At 51.1% G+C, this 20,167-nt stretch overlaps 1 protein-coding gene across 1 annotated transcript in view; it reads left to right on the forward strand.

Annotated features, from left to right (window-relative positions):
- The first annotated feature begins 241 nt into the window (after positions 1 to 241).
- Positions 242 to 20,167, forward strand: part of LOC123767978 (uncharacterized) — a 268,631-nt gene continuing 248,705 nt past the window's right edge. The window contains exon 1 of the mRNA XM_069306497.1: positions 242 to 657. Coding sequence (XP_069162598.1) covers positions 525 to 657 — 133 coding nt within the window. The 5' untranslated portion in view covers positions 242 to 524. The remainder of the gene's footprint in view (positions 658 to 20,167) is intronic.

A 20,167-nucleotide genomic window follows, 5' to 3' on the forward strand; every position in this document is an offset into this window, starting at 1 on the left:
CACTCCCAGCACTCTCGTGAGTGTGTCTCAAATGCGTCATGACCTGGGGACACTCCCAGTACTGTCGTGAGTGTGTCTCAAGTGCATCATGACCTGGGGACACTCCCAGCACTCTCGTGAGTGTATCCTAAGTGCCTCATGACCAGGACAAGATGGCGGACAGTGAGCCACGTGGTGACCCCCGGCAGGCGAGGTGAGGTGGTGGGCGGGGCCTGGGCGGGCCTCAGTCGGCCGCCAGACACCGCCGGTGACGGACGTGTCCCACCACGCTCTGGCTCCTCGTGCCCCGCTCTCTTGTCAGGTGTAATTGTGAAATACAACAACGTGAGTGATTGTTAATACAACACACGGACGCTGCTCAGCAGTCACTTGTTTACACCAACCAGCTCAACGGCTCTGCGTTAATGAGGAAGTGATGAGTTGTTTGTGTTGATCAGCAAGTAATTGTAAAGTTATTGATAAGACATCAACTCCAAGGAGGTGTTGGAGGGGCATGTGTGACCCCTGACCGTGGCCCCAGCATCATGGTCCTCATGCGGGCCCTTGGACCCGTGGCCCCTGGACACATGGCCCTCAAGTGTGGCCCTGGACCCGTGGCCCTCAAGTGTGGCCCTGAACCTCTCCTGCTGCTGCTGTTGCTGACGACTACTGTTTCAGGTAGGCCCATCCTCCTAGACTTGTCTGTGGGAAGGGGGATACATGGTTGTCTGTGGGACGGGGGATACATGGTTATCTGTGGGACGGGGGATACATGGTTATCTGTGGGACGGGGGATACATGGTTGTCTGTGGGATGGGGATACATGGTTGTCTGTAGGACGGGGGATACATGGTTATCTGTGGGACGGTGGATACATGGTTGTCTGTGGGACGGGGATACATGGTTGTCTGTGGGACGCTGGATACATGGTTATCTGTGGGACGGGGATACATGGTTGTCTGTGGGACGGTGGATACATGGTTGGCTGTGGGACGGTGGATACATGGTTGTCTGTGATACGGGGATACATGGTTGTCTGTGGGACAGGGATACATGGTTGTCTGTGGGACGGGGATACATGGTTGTCTGTGGGACGGGGATACATGGTTGTCTGTGGGACAGGGATACATGGTTGTCTGTGGGATGGGGATACATGGTTGTCTGTGATACGGGGATACATGGTTGTCTGTGGGACAGGGATACATGGTTGTCTGTGGGACGGGGATACATGGTTGTCTGTGGGACGGGGATACATGTTTCCTATATTGATGAAAGGCATCAGGAGAACAACAGAATTACACTTAGTTCGCAAGAGGCTTGGATACACATGTACACGGCGTCTAGGCTTACAGGTTCCGGAAGATGAGAGGAAATGTCAGCACTGTGGAGACATGCCCGACACACCACAAATGTACTCTCTAGAAAGAAGACGAGAGAGATACCAAATAATATACACATGGAAAATACTGGAGGGTCAGGTCCCAAATCTACACAGTAAAATAACAACGTACTGGAGTGAACGATATGGAAGAAAATGCAGAATAGAACCAGTGAAGAGCAGAGGTGCCATAGACACAATCAGAGAACACTGTATAAACATCAGAGGTCCAGTAAAGAGCAGAGGTGCCAAAGGCACAATCAGAGAACACTGTATAAACATCAGAGGTCCAGTGAAGAGCAGAGGTGCCATAGGCACAATCAGAGAACACTGTATAAACATCAGAGGTCCAGTGAAGAGCAGAGGTGCCATATGCACAATCAGAGAACACTGTATAAACATCAGAGTTCCGCGGTTGTTCAACGTCCTCCCAGCGAGCATAAGAAATATTGCCGGAACAACCGTGGACATCTTCAAGAGGAAACTAGATTTATTCCTCCAAGGAGTGGCGGACCAACCGGGCTATGGTGGGTATGTGGGCCTGCGGGCCGCTCCAAACAACAGCCTGGTGGACCAAACTCTCACAAGTCAAGCCTGGCCTCGGGCCGGGCTTGGGCAGTAGAAGAACTCCCAGAACCCCATCAACCAGGCATCAACGTGTTGTTATTTTACTGTGTAGATTAAGGACCTGGCCCTCCAGTATTTTCCATGTGTATATTATTTGGTATCTCTCTCGTCTCCTTTCTAGTGAGTACATTTGGAGAGCTTTGAGACGATCCCAATAATTTAGGTGCTTTATCTCGTCTATGCGTGCCGTATGTGTTCTCTGTATTCCCTCTATTTCAGCAATCTCTCCTGCTCTGAAGGGGGAAGTGAGTACTGAGCAGTACTCAAGACGGGACAACACAAGTGACTTGAAGAGTACAACCATTGTGATGGGATCCCTGGATTTGAAAGTTCTCGTAATCCATCCTATCATTTTTCTGGCTGTCGCAATATTTGCTTGGTTATGCTCCCTAAACGTTAGGTCGTCGGACATCATTATTCCCAAATCCTTTACATGCTGTTTTCCTACTATGGGCAGATTTGATTGTGTTTTGTACTCTGTATTATGTTTAAGGTCCTCATTTTTACCGTACCTGAGTACCTGGAATTTATCATTGTTAAACATCATGTTATTTTCTGCTGCCCAGTCGAAAACTTTATTAATATGTGCTTGTAGTTTTTCAATGTCTTCAGCAGAGGTAATTTTCATGCTGATTTTTGTGTCATCTGGAAAGGATGACACGAAGCTGTGACTTGTATTTTTGTCTATATCTGATATGAGAATAAGGAACAGCAGTGGTGCAAGGACTGTACCCAGAGGTACAGAGCTTTTAACTGTGCTTGAACTCTATTTTATATGGTTGACTGTTGCTCTGTGTGTTCTGTTCGACAGAAAACTGAGTATCCAGCATCCTAATTTACCAGTTATTCGCAGTGACCCCATTTTGTGTGCTATCACGCCATGGTTACATTTGTCGAATACCTTTGCGAAGTCTGTGTATATCACCTCAGCATTCTGTTTTTCTTCTAATGCCTCAGTGACTTTGTCGTAGTAGTCAAGTAGCTGTGAGAGGCACGATCTTCCCGCTCTAAATCACTGAACACACCACCAGTGTTGAGTGGTACACTCAACACTGGTGGTGTAGTAACCCTGGGGTCAGTAGGGTGTAGGGTGTAGGGTGTCAGCCATTATGGGTGTGTGAGGAAGTCAAGGTTACCGGAACTACTCCTGTCAGTTATTATTCCACTCTAGTGGTGGTGGGGCGCGTGCTCTGTACTCTCTCTCTCTCTTACTTGAGCACTCTTACCTGTGTACTGTGCTCCCCGCCACCACCTGTGTACTGTGCTCCCCGCCACCACCTGTGTACTGTGCTCCCCGCCACCACCTGTGTACTGTGCTCCCCGCCACCACCTGAGCACTGTGCTCCCCACCACCACCTGAGCACTGTGCTCCCCACCACCACCTGAGCACTGTGCTCCCCACCACCACCTGAGCACTGTGCTCCCCGCCACCACCTGAGCACTGTGCTCCCACCACCTGAGCACTGTGCTCCCACTACCTGTGTACTGTGCTCCCACCACCTAAGCACTGTGCTCCCACCACCTGAGCACTGTGCTCCCACTACCTGTGTACTGTGCTCCCACCACCTGAGCACTGTGCTCCTGGGCCAGCAACAACATGACTCTGGACAGAAGGTTTAGGCTTGGATGCTCTGGAGAGTAACTCTTGCATGACTTACTGGACTACACGTAACAGCAATACAACAACAACAACAACAACAACATAATACAGTGTAGGCTGGTTGTAGTAGTGTATTATTAAGGTAAGCCTAACCCTGGTGCTGCCAGTGTCCCACTGCCACACTGGTGAGTGTAGGCAGGTCCACACCTGTTGTGTCAGGTGTGGTAGCATGTGTATAAGGAATTTGAGACTAGGCTTGGCTGATCTGAGGTGGAGACATGTGTGGTGGTGCAGGCTTGGAGGACCTTGTAACCTTTCCACCCCAGCAGGTGTGGTGTGTGTGAGTGTGTACTCACCTAGTTGTGCTTGCGGGGGATGAGCTCTGGCTCTTTGGTCCCGCCTCTCAACCGTCAATCAACAGGTGTACAGGTTCCTGAGCCTATTGGGCTCTATCATATCTACACTTGAAACTGTGTATGGAGTCAGCCTCCACCACATCACTTCCTAATGCATTCCATTTGTCAACCACTCTGACACTAAAAAAGTTCTTTCTAATATCTCTGTGGCTCATTTGGGCACTCAGTTTCCACCTGTGTCCCCTTGTGCGTGTTCCCCTTGTGTTAAATAGCCTATCTTTATCAACCCTGTCGATTCCCTTGAGAATCTTAAATGTGGTGATCATGTCCCCCCTAACTCTTCTGTCTTCCAACGAAGTGAGGTTTAATTCCCGAAGTCTCTCTTCGTAGCTCATACCTCTCAGCTCGGGTACTAGTCTGGTGGCAAACCTTTGAACCTTTTCCAGTTTAGTCTTATCCTTGACTAGATATGGACTCCATGCTGGAGCTGCATACTCCAGGATTGGTCTGACATATGTGGTATACAAAGTTCTGAATGATTCCTTACACAAGTTTCTAAAGGCCGTTCTTATGTTAGCCAACCTGGCATATGCTGCTGATGTTATCCTCTTGATATGAGCTTCAGGGGACAGGTCTGGCGTGATATCAACCCCCAGGTCTTTTTCTCTCTCTGACTCCTGAAGAATTTCCTCTCCCAGATGATACCTTGTATCTGGCCTCCTGCTCCCTACACCTATCTTCATTACATTACATTTGCTTGGGTTGAACTCTAACAACCATTTGTTCGACCATTCCTGCAGCTTGTCCAGGTCTTCTTGAAGCCTCAAGCTGTCCTCCTCTGTCTTAATCCTTCTCATAATTTTGGCATCGTCAGCAAACATTGAGAGAAATGAATCTATACCCTCCGGGAGATCATATACATATATCAGAAACAAGATAGTACCGAGTACAGAGCCCTGTGGGACTCCACTGGTGACTTCACGCCAATCTGAGGTCTCACCCCTCACCGTAACTCTCTGCTTCCTATTGCTTAGGTACTCCCTTATCCACTGGAGCACCTTACCAGCTACACCTGCCTGTTTCTCCAGCTTATGTACCAGCCTCTTATGCGGTACTGTGTCAAAGGCTTTCCGACAGTCCAAGAAAATGCAGTCCGCTCAGCCTTCTCTTTCTTGCTTAATCTTTGTCACCTGATCGTAGAATTCTATCAAGCCTGTAAGGCAAGATTTACCCTCCCTGAACCCATGTTGATGGGTTGTCACGAAGTCTCTTCTCTCCAGATGTGTTACCAGGTTTTTTCTCACGATCTTCTCCATCACCTTGCATGGTATACAAGTCAAGGATACTGGCCTGTAGTTCAGTGCCTCTTGTCTGTCACCCTTTTTGTATATTGAGACCACATTCGCCGTCTTCCATATTTCTGGTAGGTCTCCCGTCTCCAGTGACCTACTATACCCTATGTGTGTGTGTACTCACCTATTTGTACTCACCTATTTGTGCTTGCGGGGGTTGAGCTTTGGCTCTTTGGTCCCGCCTCTCAACTGTCAATCAACTGGTGTACAGGTTCCTGAGCCTACTGGGCTCTATCATATCTACATTTAAAACTGTGTATGGAGTCAGCCTCCACCACATCACTGCCTAATGCATTCCATCCGTTAACTACTCTGACACTGAAAAAGTTCCTTCTAACGTCTCTGTGGTTCATGTGGGTACTCAGTTTCCACCTGTGTCCCCTTGTTCGCGTCCCACCATTGTTGAATAGTTTATCCTTGTTTACCCGGTCGATTCCTCTGAGGATTTTGTAGGTTGTGATCATGTCTCCCCTTACTCTTCTGTCTTCCAGTGTCGTAAGGTGCATTTCCCGCAGCCTTTCCTCGTAATTCATGCCTCTTAGTTCTATGACTAGTCTAGTGGCATACCTTTGGACTTTTTCCAGCTTCGTCTTGTGCTTGACAAGGTACGGGCTCCATGCTGGGGCCGCATACTCCAGGATTGGTCTTACAAATGTGGTGTACAAGATTCTGAACGATTCCTTACACAGGTTCCTGAACGCTGTTCTGATGTTAGCCAGCCTCGCATATGCCGCAGACGTTATTCTCTTTATGTGGGCTTCAGGAAACAGGTTTGGTGTGATATCAACTCCTAGATCTTTCTCTCTGTCCGTTTCATTAAGTACTTCATCTCCTATTCTGTATCCTGCGTTTGGCCTCCTATTTCCACTGCCTAGTTTCATTACTTTGCATTTACTCGGGTTGAACTTCAACAGCCATTTGTTGGACCATTCACTCAGTCTATCTAGATCATCTTGTAGCCTCCTACTATCGTCCTCAGTTTCAATCATCGTCTCAGTTTTTGTGTGTGTGTGTGTGTGTGTGTGTGTGTGTGTGTGTGTGTGTGTGTGTGTGTGTGTGTGTGTGTGTGTGTGTGTGTGTGTGAGAGTACATCGTGACATGTGTGTACTGTCTCAACCCGTCCACTAACACCCCCACAATGGTCAACCCGTCCACTAACACCCCCACAATGGTCAACCCGTCCACTAACACCCCCACAATGGTCAACCCGTCCACTAACACCCACACAATGGTCAACCCGTCCACTAACACCCCCACAATGGTCAACCCGGCCACTAACACCCCCACAATGGTCAACCCGTCCACTAACACCCCCACAATGGTCAACTCGTCCACTAACACCCCCACAATGGTCAACCCGTCCACTAACACCCACACAATGGTCAACCCGTCCACTAACAACCCCACAATGGTCAACCCGTCCACTAACAACCCCACAATGGTCAACCCGTCCACTAACACCCCCACAATGGTCAACCCGTCCACTAACACCCCCACAATGGTCAACCCGTCCACTAACACCCCCACAATGGTCAACACGTCCACTAACACCCCCACAATGGTCAACACTGTCTGGTGTGAGAACGGGACAATATGTCAGAGCCTCGCGTGACAGTGTCCCATTTTCTGTTTTAGGTCCTCTGGCAGGTTAGGATGAGGGCACACTAGTACGGCAGTTTCTGGACGTTGGGGCACCTCAGGAGGGGAGTGAGGGGGGGAGGGGTTAATATACCCGTAGCAGGTGGACAATAACTGAGCCCCCCTCCCCCCCCCCCCCCCCCCCCGGGGCCTTGAACTAGTCAGCAGCTGGAATTTGAGTGAATCATTATAAACATGTTGTTTGTTCCGCCCCCAAAATGTCTCACACATACACGCGCGAGCACGCACCCATACACACAGATACACACACACACACGCGTGCACACACACACACACGGTGTGTGTGTGACGGTTGAGAGGCGGGACCAAAGAGCCAGAGCTCAACCCCCACAAGCACAACTAGGTGAGTACAGATACACACACACGCACAAACACACACACACACAGATACACATATACACAGATACACATACATACACATACACACAGATACACAGATACACACTTATTAGCTAAGCAGCAAAGTAAAAGGGCATGGAGAAACTATAGGAATAACAGGACACTTGAGAGCAGAGAAAGATACCAGAATGCCAGGAATGAATTTGTCAGGATGAAAGAGAGGCAGAAAGACAATGCGAAAATGACATCGCAAGCATGGCAAAGACTCAGCCTAAATTGTTGCATAGCCACATTAGGAGAAAAACAACAGTAAAGGAACAGGTTAATAAATTAAAGATAGAGGTGGAAGGATTCACTACAAATGACAAGGAAGTGTGTGAGGAACTGAATAAGAAATTCCAGGAGGTCTTCACCTTAGAGCAAGGAGAATCCCAGAGATAAGAGAGGGAATAGCTAACCAGGAACCACTGGAAGAGTTTGAGATTACCAGCGGGGAAGTAAGGAAGTGTTTACTAGAATTGGATGTGACAAAGGCTATAGGCCCAGATGGAATCTCCCCTTGGATACTAAAGAAAGGAGCAGAAGAACTGTGCCTACCACTTTCCATAGTGTATAACAAATCACTGGCAACAGGGGAACTGCCAGAAATTTGGAAAGCAGCTAACGTAGTCCCGATATACAAGAAAGGGGCTAGACAGGAGGCACTGAATTACAGGCCAGTGTCCCTAACCTGCATACCATGCAAGCTGATGGAGAAGATTGTGCGAAGAAAGCTAGTGGAGCATCTGGAGCGAAGGAACTTTGTAACACAGCATCAACATGGATTTAGGGATGGCAGGTCCTGCCTCACAGGGTTACTTGAATTCTACGACCAGGCAACAAAAATAAGGCAAGAAAGAGAAGGGTGGGCAGACTGCATATTTTTGGATTGCCAGAAAGCCTTTGATACAGTGCCACACAAGAGGCTAGTGCGAAAGTTGGAGATGCAGGCTGGAGTGAAAGGGAAGGTACTCCGGTGGATAGAGGAGTACCTAAGCAACATTAGACAACGAGTCAGTGTGAGGGGTGAGGTCTCAGATTAGCGAGACGTTACGAGTGGAGTCCCGCAGGGGTCAGTCCTTGGACCTATACTGTTTCTGATATATGTAAATGATCTCCCAGAGGGTATAGAATCGTTTCTCTCAATGTTTGCCGACGATGCAAAAATTATGAGGAGGATTGAAACTGAGGAGGATAGTAGGAGGCTACAAGATGACCTGGATAGACTGAGTGAATGGTCCAACAAATGGCTGTTGAAGTTCAACCCGAGTAAATGCAAAGTAATGAAACTAGGCAGTGGAAACAGGAGGCCAGACACAGGATACAGAATAGGAGATGAAGTACTTAATGAAACGGACAGAGAGAAAGATCTAGGAGTTGATATCACACCAAACCTGTTTCCTGAAGCCCACATAAAGAGAATAACGTCTGCGGCATATGCGAGGCTGGCTAACATCAGAACGGCGTTCAGGAACCTGTGTAAGGAATCATTCAGAATCTTGTACACCACATATGTAAGACCAACCATGGAGTATGCGGCCCCAGCATGGAGCCCGTACCTTGTCAAGCACAAGACGAAGCTGGAAAAAGTCCAAAGGTATGCCACTAGACTAGTCCCAGAACTAAGAGGCATGAGTTGCGAGGAAAGGCTGCGGGAAATGCACCTTACGACACTGGAAGACAGAAGAGTAAGGGGAGACATGATCACTACCTACAACATCCTCAGGGAAATCGACCGGGTAAACAAAGATAAACTATTCAACACTGGTGGGACGCGAACAAGGGGACACAGGTGGAAACTGAGTACCCACATGAGCCACAGAGACATTAGAAGGAACTTTTTCAGTGTCAGAGTAGTTAACGGATGGAATGCATTAGGCAGTGATGTGGTGGAGGCTGACTCCATACACAGTTTCAAGTGTAGATATGATAGAGCCCAATAGGCTCAGGAATCTGTACACCTGTTGATTGACGGTTGAGAGGCGGGACCAAAGAGCCAAAGTTCAACCCCCGCAAGCACAACTAGGTGAGTACACACACACACACACACACACACACACACACACACACACACAAACACACCCACACACACACACACACACACCACACACACACACACAAACACACCCACAAACACACCCACACACACACACACACCACACACACAACCACACCCACACACACAACCACACCCACACACACAACCACACCCACACACACAACCACACCCACACACACAACCACACCCACACACACAACCACACACACACACCCACACACACATCATAATGGCGACAGAGGAGGAGGAAGGCCTCCACACTAGGCCACACATTATGCTACCCACAACAACCTGGCAAACTGCCCGTTTATCTCATCTAAAGTCAAAATAAAACATTGTATATTAAAGCGAGTGATAAATGACACTATGAACTACACGGCTTCACTTCCCTTACACCAATACACTCAACTGTTAGTGAGTTTCAGTCCCACGACAGTTTATAGCGAGCGAGGCGCTCATCTAATTATAGCTAACCACGGGCTCACCATAGCCCGTGCTACTTGGAACTTTTTGTTCCAAGTAGCAAATCTTAGACAACAACAACAGTTAAGACAGACCTCCAGAATGTTTAGTTTACTAGCCGCGGATATCTGCGCGGCTATCTGCGCGGATATCTGCGCGGATATCCTGGTGTGGGGCTGACATGTGTAGGTTGGTGAGGGTTTGTAGCCCACACCTGTAGCCCACACCTGGCCGAGGACAACACTGGTCTTCTCAACACTGGAGAAGTGTGCAGGGCCACACTCACACACCTGTCACACGGGAGATGTTTAAACAAGAGCAGAGTGTGTCATATTACACACACCTGAATTGCCATGAGTGTGTGTGTGGGGGGGGGGGCAGGTGTGTAGCCAGGCTTGTGGTCAACACTGGTGGTGTTGGTCCACACCTGCCTGGCCAGGCTTGTGGTCAACACTGGTGGAGCCCCAGTGTGGTGGAGCCCCAGTGTGGTGGAGCCCCAGTGTGGTGGAGCCCCAGTGTGGTAGAGCCCCAGTGTGGTGGAGCACCAGTGTGGTGGAGCCCCAGTGTTGTAGAGCCCCAGTGTGGTAGAGCCCCAGTGTGGTAGAGCACCAGTGTGGTGGAGCCCCAGTGTGGTGGAGCCCCAGTGTGGTAGAGCACCAGTGTGGTGGAGCACCAGTGTGGTGGAGCCCCAGTGTGGTAGAGCCCCAGTGTGGTAGAGCCCCAGTGTGGTAGAGCCCCAGTGTGGTGGAGCCCTGTGAAGGCGCGGAACAGTGTACACAGACCAGGTTGACGTGTTGGCTGTCAACTTGGGAAGACATTTATAGAAATTGTACAGAAGTTGAGCCCAGTTTCCCCAAAGTTCAAAGTGGTGACGATAGAGCGGTGTGTAGTGTCGGAGGGGCGACACGGCCGACCTTGGCGTGGTGTGGGCACCACATTACGCCACCACCCTGGCTCCTCTGTTATACATGAGCCTCAGTGAAAGTAACGGCATTGGTGAGTCTTGTCGGGCAGGAAGTGTGCGTGTGTGTGCCTCCACTCACCTGCTTGATGGTACCTGGTTGATGGGGTTCTGGGAATTCTTCTACTCCCCAAGCCCGGCCCGAGGCCAGGCTTGACTTGTGAGAGTTTGGTCCACCAGGCTGTTGCTTGGAGCGGCCCGCAGGCCCACATATACCTGGTTGATGGGGTTCTGGGAGTTCTTCTACTCCCCAAGCCCGGCCCGAGGCCAGGCTTGACTTGTGAGAGTTTGGTCCACCAGGCTGTTGCTTGGAGCGGCCCGCAGGCCCACATACCCACAACAGCCCGGTTGGTCCGGCACTCCTTGGAGGAAACAATCTAGTTTCCTCTTGAAGATGTCCACGGTTGTTCCGGCAATATTTCTTATGCTCGCTGGGAGGATGTTGAACAACCGCGGACCTCTGATATTTATACAGTGTTCTCTGATTGTGCCTATGGCACCTCTGCTCTTCACTGGACCTCTGATGTTTATACAGTGCTCTCTGATTGTGCCTTTGGCACCTCTGCTCTTCACTGGACCTCTGATGTTTATACAGTGTTCTCTGATTGTGCCTATGGCACCTCTGCTCTTCACTGGTTCTATTCTGCATTTTCTTCCATATCGTTCACTCCAGTATGTTGCTATTTTACTGTGTAGATTTGGGACCTGACCAGTATTTTCCAGGTGTATATTATTTGGTTTCTAGTGAGTACATTTGGAGAGCTTTGAGACGATCCCAATAATTTAGGTGTTTTATCTCGTCTATGCGTGCCGTATATGTTCTCTGCATTCCCTCTATTTCAGCAATCTCTCCTGCTCTGAAGGGGAAAGTGAGTACTGAGCAGTACTCAAGACGGGACAACACAAGTGACTTGAAGAGTACAACCATTGTGATGGGATCCCTGGACTTGAAAGTTCTCGTAATCCATCCGATCATTTTTCTGGCTGACGCAATATTTGCTTGGTTATGCTCCCTAAACGTTAGGTCGTCGGACATCATTATTCCCAAATCCTTTACATGTTGCTTTCCTACTATGGGCAGATTTGATTGTGTTTTGTACCCTGTATTATGTTTAAGGTCCTCATTTTTACCGTACCTGAGTACCGGAAATTTATCATTGTTAATCATTATGTTATTTTCTGTTGCCCAGTCGAAAACTTTATTAATTTCTGCTTGAAGTTTTTCCATGTCTTAGGCAGAGGTAATTTTTATGATGATTTTTTGTATCATCTGCAAAAGATGATACAAAGCTGTGACTTGTTTTTTGTCTATATCAGATATGAGAATAAGGAACAGCAGTGGTGCAAGGACTGTACCTTGAGGTACTGAGCTTTTAACTGCGCTTGGACTTTATTTTATTCGATTGACTGTTACACTTTGTGTTCTGTTCGACAGAAAACTGAGTATCCAGCGTCCTACTTTATCAGTTATTCCCATTGACCTCATTTTGTGTGCTATCACTCCATGGTCACATTTATCAAATGCCTTTTCGAAGTCCGTGTATACCACATCAGTGTTCTGTTTTTCTTCTAATGCTTCAGTGACTTTGTCCTAGTGATCAAGTAGCTGAGAGAGGCACGATCTTCCTGCTCTAAATCCATGTTGGCCTGGATTGTGGAGGTCATTGGTGTCCATGAAACTGGTGACCTGACTCCTAATCACTCTCTCATATACTTTTATTATGTGGGACATTAGTGCAACTGGTTTATAATTTCCGAAAGCACCTTCAACTTGGTCTATAAGTTGTGCTTGCGGGGGCTGAGCTCTGGCTCTTTGGTCCCGCCTCTCAACTGTCAATCAACTGGTGTACAGATTCCTGAGCCTACTGGGCTCTATCATATCTACACTTGAAACTGTGTATGGAGTCAGCCTCCACCACATCACTGCCTAATGCATTCCATTTGTCTACTACTCTGACACTGAAAAAATTAATTCTAACGTCTCTATGGCTCATTTGGGCACTCAATTTCCACCTGTGTCCCCTAGTGCGTGTGCCCCTTGTGTTAAATAGTCTGTATTTATCTACCCTTTCAATTCCTCTGAGAATCTTGTATATGGTGATCATGTCCCCTCTAACTCTTCTGTCTCCCAGTGACGTGAGGTTTAATTCCCGTAATCTCTCCTCGTAGCTCATACCTCTCAGTTCGGGTACTAGTCTGGTGGCAAACCTTTGAACCTTTTCCAGTTTAGTCTTATCCTTGACTAGATATGGACTCCATGCTGGGGCTGCATACTCCAGGATTGGTCTGACATATGTGGTATACAAAGTTCTGAAAGATTCCTTACACAAGTTTCTGAATGCTGTTCTTATGTTAGCCAACCTGGCATATGCCGCTGATGTTATTCTCTTGATATGAGCTTCAGGGGACAGGTCTGACGTGATATCAACCCCTAAGTCTTTTTCTTTCTCTGACTCTTGAAGTATTTCATCTCCCAAGTGATACCTTGTATCTGGCCTCCTGCTCCCTACCCCTATCTTCATTACATTACATTTGCTTGGGTTAAATTCTAACAACCATTTGTTTGACCTTTCCTTCAGCTTGTCTAGGTCTTCTTGAAGCCTCAAGCAGTCCTCCTCCTGTGTGTGTGTGTGTGTGTTTGTGTGTGTACACTCCCTCATGCCACATGTGCTCAGTAGTGGTAATATTGTGTGCTACTGCAGTGAGAGCCCGTGTGTACTAGTGTGACCACACACAGTATACACTTGTTCTATCTACAACTCCAACATTCTGCTTGTAACTCATGTTGTCTCATGTTATAATAATACTTTACTTAAATAAAGTATTATTATTATTTTACTATTATTATTAAACACGACAGTAACATCTTTGTTAAATATGTATTTTAAGCGTTTCAATTTACTAGTGAAATATCTATCCAAGGTTAAGCCTACAGCCTAGATATACTGATATAGATATACTCCAGAAAGATACTGGAGGGTCAGGTCCCAAATCTACACAGTAAAATAACAACGTACTGGAGTGAACGATATGGAAGAAAATGCAGAATAGAACCAGTGAAGAGCAGAGGTGCCATAGACACAATCAGAGAACACTGTATAAACATCAGAGGTCCGCGGTTGTTCAACGTCCTCCCAGCGACCATAAGAAATATTGCCGGAACAACCGTGGACATCTTCAAGAGAAAACTAGATTGTTTCCTCCAAGGAGTGCCGGACCAACCGGGCTGTGGTGGGTATGTGGGCCTGCCGGCCGCTCCAAGCAACAGCCTGGTGGACCAAACTCTCACAAGTCAAGCCTGGCCTCGGGCCGGGCTTGGGCAGTAGAAGAACTCCCAGAACCCCATCAACCAAGTATATGTGGGCCTGCGGGCCGCTCCAAGCAACAGCCTGGTGGACCAAACTCTCACAAGTCAAGTCTGGCCTCGGGCCGGGCTTGGGGAGTAGAAGAACTCCCAGAACCCCATCAACCAGGTATATGTGGGCCTGCGGGCCGCTCCAAGCAACAGCCTGGTGGACCAAACTCTCACAAGTCAAGCCTGGCCTCGGGCCGGGCTTGGGCAGTAGAAGAACTCCCAGAACCCCATCAACCAGGTATCGACCAGGTACCAGCAGTGATGCAGTGATGTGATATAAAGTGTGGTGATGTGAGGCGAAGGTTCACGTCCTGGACCACTCTCCCTCTTGTGATTATTGTTAGTTAACCACCCACAACCTCCCCTCCCCCCCCCCACCCCGTTAAGGTGTAGCTAGTGTTGACCAATGTTAGAGACACAACACAGGGTGAAGGTCACGGTGTCACACTATCACTACTGCCCGTCATAAACGCCTCGCATTTTATATTTAACATTTTTGTCATATTGGTTCGAGGTTGACTAACAGAATAACAATTATCTGTAGAATGTGTTACACTTAGTGTATATTTACACAATGTTTCGAACCTGCGAGGTTCATTCTCAAGTGACGAGCAGCCCGTCCTCTAAACAAAGACCCAAAAGCCATTCCACCCACCCGCCAACCCCCGCAGGTCTTTATGAATGATAAACTGTTTACACACGACTCACAACTGATGACGTCCGAACACTTCCGGAACAGGTGCGTGACTGACGACTTGTGTTCGAACCACAACGCTGTAAATGCCTCACCCACGGACTACAAATACTCCAACCTAACCTATGCCCATATATGCACAACACGATAATATATTATAGTATTAATTTATATTTGAAAAAATTACTATTTTGAATGAAGAGCATGTCAACATTGGTGAAGGCGTGTGTGGGGTCGACCGCTGGATGGAATGGCCTTGAGTCGAGGACGGGTTGCTATAGACAGGAATGATTGGATTACGAAGATTAAGCCACACAAGAGGTGGCACGGGCATGAAAAGCCCGTAATAGAGACAGTAGTCGTTTGTTGGTGGTTTAGATTCGGCTCCTCTGAACAAAACGTTTGAAGTAGCACGGGCTAAAGTGAGCCCGTAAGTGGAGGCTCTTGGGAGCCATTATTAGTATCAACAGCTGCTACTGGTGCTGTGGGGATGGCCCGTCCCAGACCGTCAAGCTGGTCACTCCGGTGTGTTGATGGGGTACACACACTCCTCACAGCTGAGGGCCACAGCTGAGTGCCACAGCTGAGAGCCACAGCTGAGGGCTACAGCTGAGAGCCACAGCTGAGAGCCACAGCTGAGGGCCACAGCTGAGAGCCACAGCTGAGGGCCACAGCTGAGAGCCACAGCTGAGGGCCACAGCTGAGAGCCACAGCTGAGGGCCACAGCTGAGAGCCACAGCTGAGGGCCACAGCTGAGAGCCACAGCTGAGAGCCACAGCTGAGGGCCACAGCTGAGAGCCACAGCTGAGGGCCACAGCTGAGAGCCACAGCTGAGGGCCACAGCTGAGAGCCACAGCTGAGGGCCACAGCTGAGAGCCACAGCTGAGGGCCACAGCTGAGAGCCACAGCTGAGGGCCACAGCTGAGAGCCACAGCTGAGGGCCACAGCTGAGGGCCACAGCTGAGGGCCACAGCTGAGGGCCACAGCTGAGGGCCACAAGAGTCATGAGGACTGTCGGCGGGGCTGGCCACAGACGGCTGGTCTAGGGGGGGGGGAGGGTCCGGGTGGTACAAGTGGTCGCCCCAAGTTGGTCGTCTGGTCGAATATCCTCCGTGAAGGTGTGGTCGTGGCAGAGGTGGTGGTGTCGCTGTGAGGGACGACCCTGGGGGAGGATCCATCCTGCTTCCCTGCACTTGTGTTCCCAGTAGTCGTAGTGGACTGTGGTTAGTTATGGTGTCTGTCCTTCGTGGATAGTGTCCGGCCACAGACCAGCAGTCTCATGTTGTGTCCCCCGCCCCGTCGGGTGATGTGGGTGGCTCCTGCTCCTGCAGTGTTGCACATATGCTGGTCTATGTTGCACCTTAGGATAGTTGGATCATAGGCCGCCTTTGTTCATTGTGAGACTTTCTACTACTGTAGTGAAGGTGGGTCGTCCCAGGGTGGGGAGCAGAGGTAGTGTGGGTGGGTCCTCCTCCCAGGGTGGGGAGCAGGGGTAGTGTGGGTGGGTCCCCCTCCCAGGGTGGGGAGCAGGGGTAGTGTGGGTGGGTCCTCCTCCCAGGGTGGGGAGCAGGGGTAGTGTGGGTGGGTCCTCCTCCCAGGGTGGGGAGCAGGGGTAGTGTGGGTGGGTCCTCCTCCCAGGGTGGGGAGCAGGGGTAGTGTGGGTGGGTCCTCCCAGGGTGGGGAGCAGGGGTAGTGTGGGTGGGTCCCCCTCCCAGGGTGGGGAGCAGGGGTAGTGTGGGTGGGTCCTCCTCCCAGGGTGGGGAGCAGGGGTAGTGTGGGTGGGTCCCCCTCCCAGGGTGGGGAGCAGGGGTAGTGTGGGTGGGTCCTCCTCCCAGGGTGGGGAGCAGTGGTAGTGTGGGTGGGTCCTCCCAGGGTGGGGAGCAGGGGTAGTGTGGGTGGGTCCCCCTCCCAGGGTGGGGAGCAGGGGTAGTGTGGGTGGGTCACCTCCTCTATCAACAGTCAGGCTGTTTAACTGTTGTCAGTTGAGGACATCTCCCGTTGTGGCAGCCCAACAGTTACCGTTATTATCGCCAAGTCCGACCACCAAGGCCTGCCGTGCCGGGACTGGCTCAAGGGAACAATGATCTTAATGATAATCTGAGCTGTTCTTTGTTCTTTGTGATATTCTTTCTTGTAGAGAGAACAGGAGCCAGGAGAGGCCCTCTACTGGTGGGAGGAGAGAGGCCCTCTACTGGCGGGAGGAGAGAGGCCCTCTACTGGCGGGAGGAGAGAGGCCCTCTACTGGCGGGAGGAGAGAGGCCCTCTACTGGCGGGAGGAGAGAGGCCCTCTACTGGCGGGAGGAGAGAGGCCCTCTACTGGTGGGAGGAGAGAGGCCCTCTACTGGTGGGAGGAGAGAGGCCCTCTACTGGTGGGAGGAGAGAGGCCCTCTACTGGTGGGAGGAGAGAGGCCCTCTACTGGCGGGAGGAGAGAGGCCCTCTACTGGCGGGGGGAGAGAGGCCCTCTACTGGCGGGAGGAGAGAGGCCCTCTACTGGCGGGAGGAGAGAGGCCCTCTACTGGCGGGAGGAGAGAGGCCCTCTACTGGTGGGAGGAGAGAGGCCCTCTACTGGTGGGAGGAGAGAGGCCCTCTACTGGTGGGAGGAGAGAGGCCCTCTACTGGCGGGAGGAGAGAGGCCCTCTACTGGCGGGAGGAGAGAGGCCCTCTACTGGTGGGAGGAGAGAGGCCCTCTACTGGCGGGAGGAGAGAGGCCCTCTACTGGCGGGAGGAGAGAGGCCCTCTACTGGCGGGAGGAGAGAGGCCCTCTACTGGCGGGAGGAGAGAGGCCCTCTACTGGCGGGAGGAGAGAGGCCCTCTACTGGCGGGAGGAGAGAGGCCCTCTACTGGTGCCAGGTGAGGCACACACAGGTGACGGGGAGCAGTGAACACAAAGGTACAGTAAAGGTGTAAGTACAGGTGTGACGTTGTTCACTCTCACGGTGGGTCGAGAGCTCTCACTCTCACGGTGGGTCGAGAGCTCTCACTCTCACGGTGGGTCGAGTGCTCTCACTCTCACGGTGGGTCGAGAGCTCTCACTCTCACGGTGGGTCGAGAGCTCTCACTCTCACGGTGGGTCGAGTGCTCTCACTCTCACGGTGGGTCGAGAGCTCTCACTCTCACGGTGGGTCGAGAGCTCTCACTCTCACGGTGGGTCGAGAGCTCTCACTCTCACGGTGGGTCGAGAGCTCTCACTCTCACGGTGGGTCGAGTGCTCTCACTCTCACGGTGGGTCGAGAGCTCTCACTCTCACGGTGGGTCGAGTGCTCTCACTCTCACGGTGGGTCGAGTGCTCTCACTCTCACGGTGGGTCGAGTGCTCTCACTCTCACGGTGGGTCGAGTGCTCTCACTCTCACGGTGGGTCGAGAGCTCTCACTCTCACGGTGGGTCGAGAGCTCTCACTCTCACGGTGGGTCGAGAGCTCTCACTCTCACGGTGGGTCGAGAGCTCTCACTCTCACGGTGGGTCGAGTGCTCTCACTCTCACGGTGGGTCGAGTGCTCTCACTCTCACGGTGGGTCGAGTGCTCTCACTCTCACGGTGGGTAGAGTGCTCTCACTCTCACGGTGGGTAGAGTGCTCTCACTCTCACGGTGGGTAGAGTGCTCTCACTCTCACGGTGGGTAGAGTGCTCTCACTCTCACGGTGGGTAGAGTGCTCTCACTCTCACGGTGGGTAGAGTGCTCTCACTCTCACGGTGGGTAGAGTGCTCTCACTCTCACGGTGGGTAGAGTGCTCTCACTCTCACGGTGGGTAGAGTGCTCTCACTCTCACGGTGGGTAGAGTGCTCTCACTCTCACGGTGGGTAGAGTGCTCTCACTCTCACGGTGGGTAGAGTGCTCTCACTCTCACGGTGGGTAGAGTGCTCTCACTCTCACGGTGGGTAGAGTGCTCTCACTCTCACGGTGGGTAGAGTGCTCTCACTCTCACGGTGGGTAGAGTGCTCTCACTCTCACGGTGGGTAGAGTGCTCTCACTCTCACGGTGGGTAGAGTGCTCTCACTCTCACGGTGGGTAGAGTGCTCTCACTCTCACGGTGGGTAGAGTGCTCTCACTCTCACGGTGGGTAGAGTGCTCTCACTCTCACGGTGGGTAGAGTGCTCTCACTCTCACGGTGGGTAGAGTGCTCTCACTCTCACGGTGGGTAGAGTGCTCTCACTCTCACGGTGGGTAGAGTGCTCTCACTCTCACGGTGGGTAGAGTGCTCTCACTCTCACGGTGGGTAGAGTGCTCTCACTCTCACGGTGGGTAGAGTGCTCTCACTCTCACGGTGGGTAGAGTGCTCTCACTCTCACGGTGGGTAGAGTGCTCTCACTCTCACGGTGGGTAGAGTGCTCTCACTCTCACGGTGGGTAGAGTGCTCTCACTCTCACGGTGGGTAGAGTGCTCTCACTCTCACGGTGGGTAGAGTGCTCTCACTCTCACGGTGGGTAGAGTGCTCTCACTCTCACGGTGGGTAGAGTGCTCTCACTCTCACGGTGGGTAGAGTGCTCTCACTCTCACGGTGGGTAGAGTGCTCTCACTCTCACGGTGGGTAGAGTGCTCTCACTCTCACGGTGGGTAGAGTGCTCTCACTCTCACGGTGGGTAGAGTGCTCTCACTCTCACGGTGGGTAGAGTGCTCTCACTCTCACGGTGGGTAGAGTGCTCTCACTCTCACGGTGGGTAGAGTGCTCTCACTCTCACGGTGGGTAGAGTGCTCTCACTCTCACGGTGGGTAGAGTGCTCTCACTCTCACGGTGGGTAGAGTGCTCTCACTCTCACGGTGGGTAGAGTGCTCTCACTCTCACGGTGGGTAGAGTGCTCTCACTCTCACGGTGGGTAGAGTGCTCTCACTCTCACGGTGGGTAGAGTGCTCTCACTCTCACGGTGGGTAGAGTGCTCTCACTCTCACGGTGGGTAGAGTGCTCTCACTCTCACGGTGGGTAGAGTGCTCTCACTCTCACGGTGGGTAGAGTGCTCTCACTCTCACGGTGGGTAGAGTGCTCTCACTCTCACGGTGGGTAGAGTGCTCTCACTCTCACGGTGGGTAGAGTGCTCTCACTCTCACGGCGGGTAGAGTGCTCTCACTCTCACGGCGGGTAGAGTGCTCTCACTCTAGTGGAGGTTTACATAGTTTAGGACGTTTTAGCTTGAGGTGTTTCCGGGTCTTAGCGTCCCCGCGGCCCGGTCCTCGACCAGACCTCGTGCCTGGACTGGTCAACCAGGCTGTTGGACGCGGCAATGTAAACTATTTCCAAAAATGTTGGTTTACGATAAATTGTTGCAGGACACTGTCTACCGTTGGTGTAAACTGTTGCAGGACACTGTCTACC

This window comes from Procambarus clarkii, chromosome 58 (assembly GCF_040958095.1).
Source record: "Procambarus clarkii isolate CNS0578487 chromosome 58, FALCON_Pclarkii_2.0, whole genome shotgun sequence".
NCBI lineage: Eukaryota > Metazoa > Arthropoda > Malacostraca > Decapoda > Cambaridae > Procambarus > Procambarus clarkii.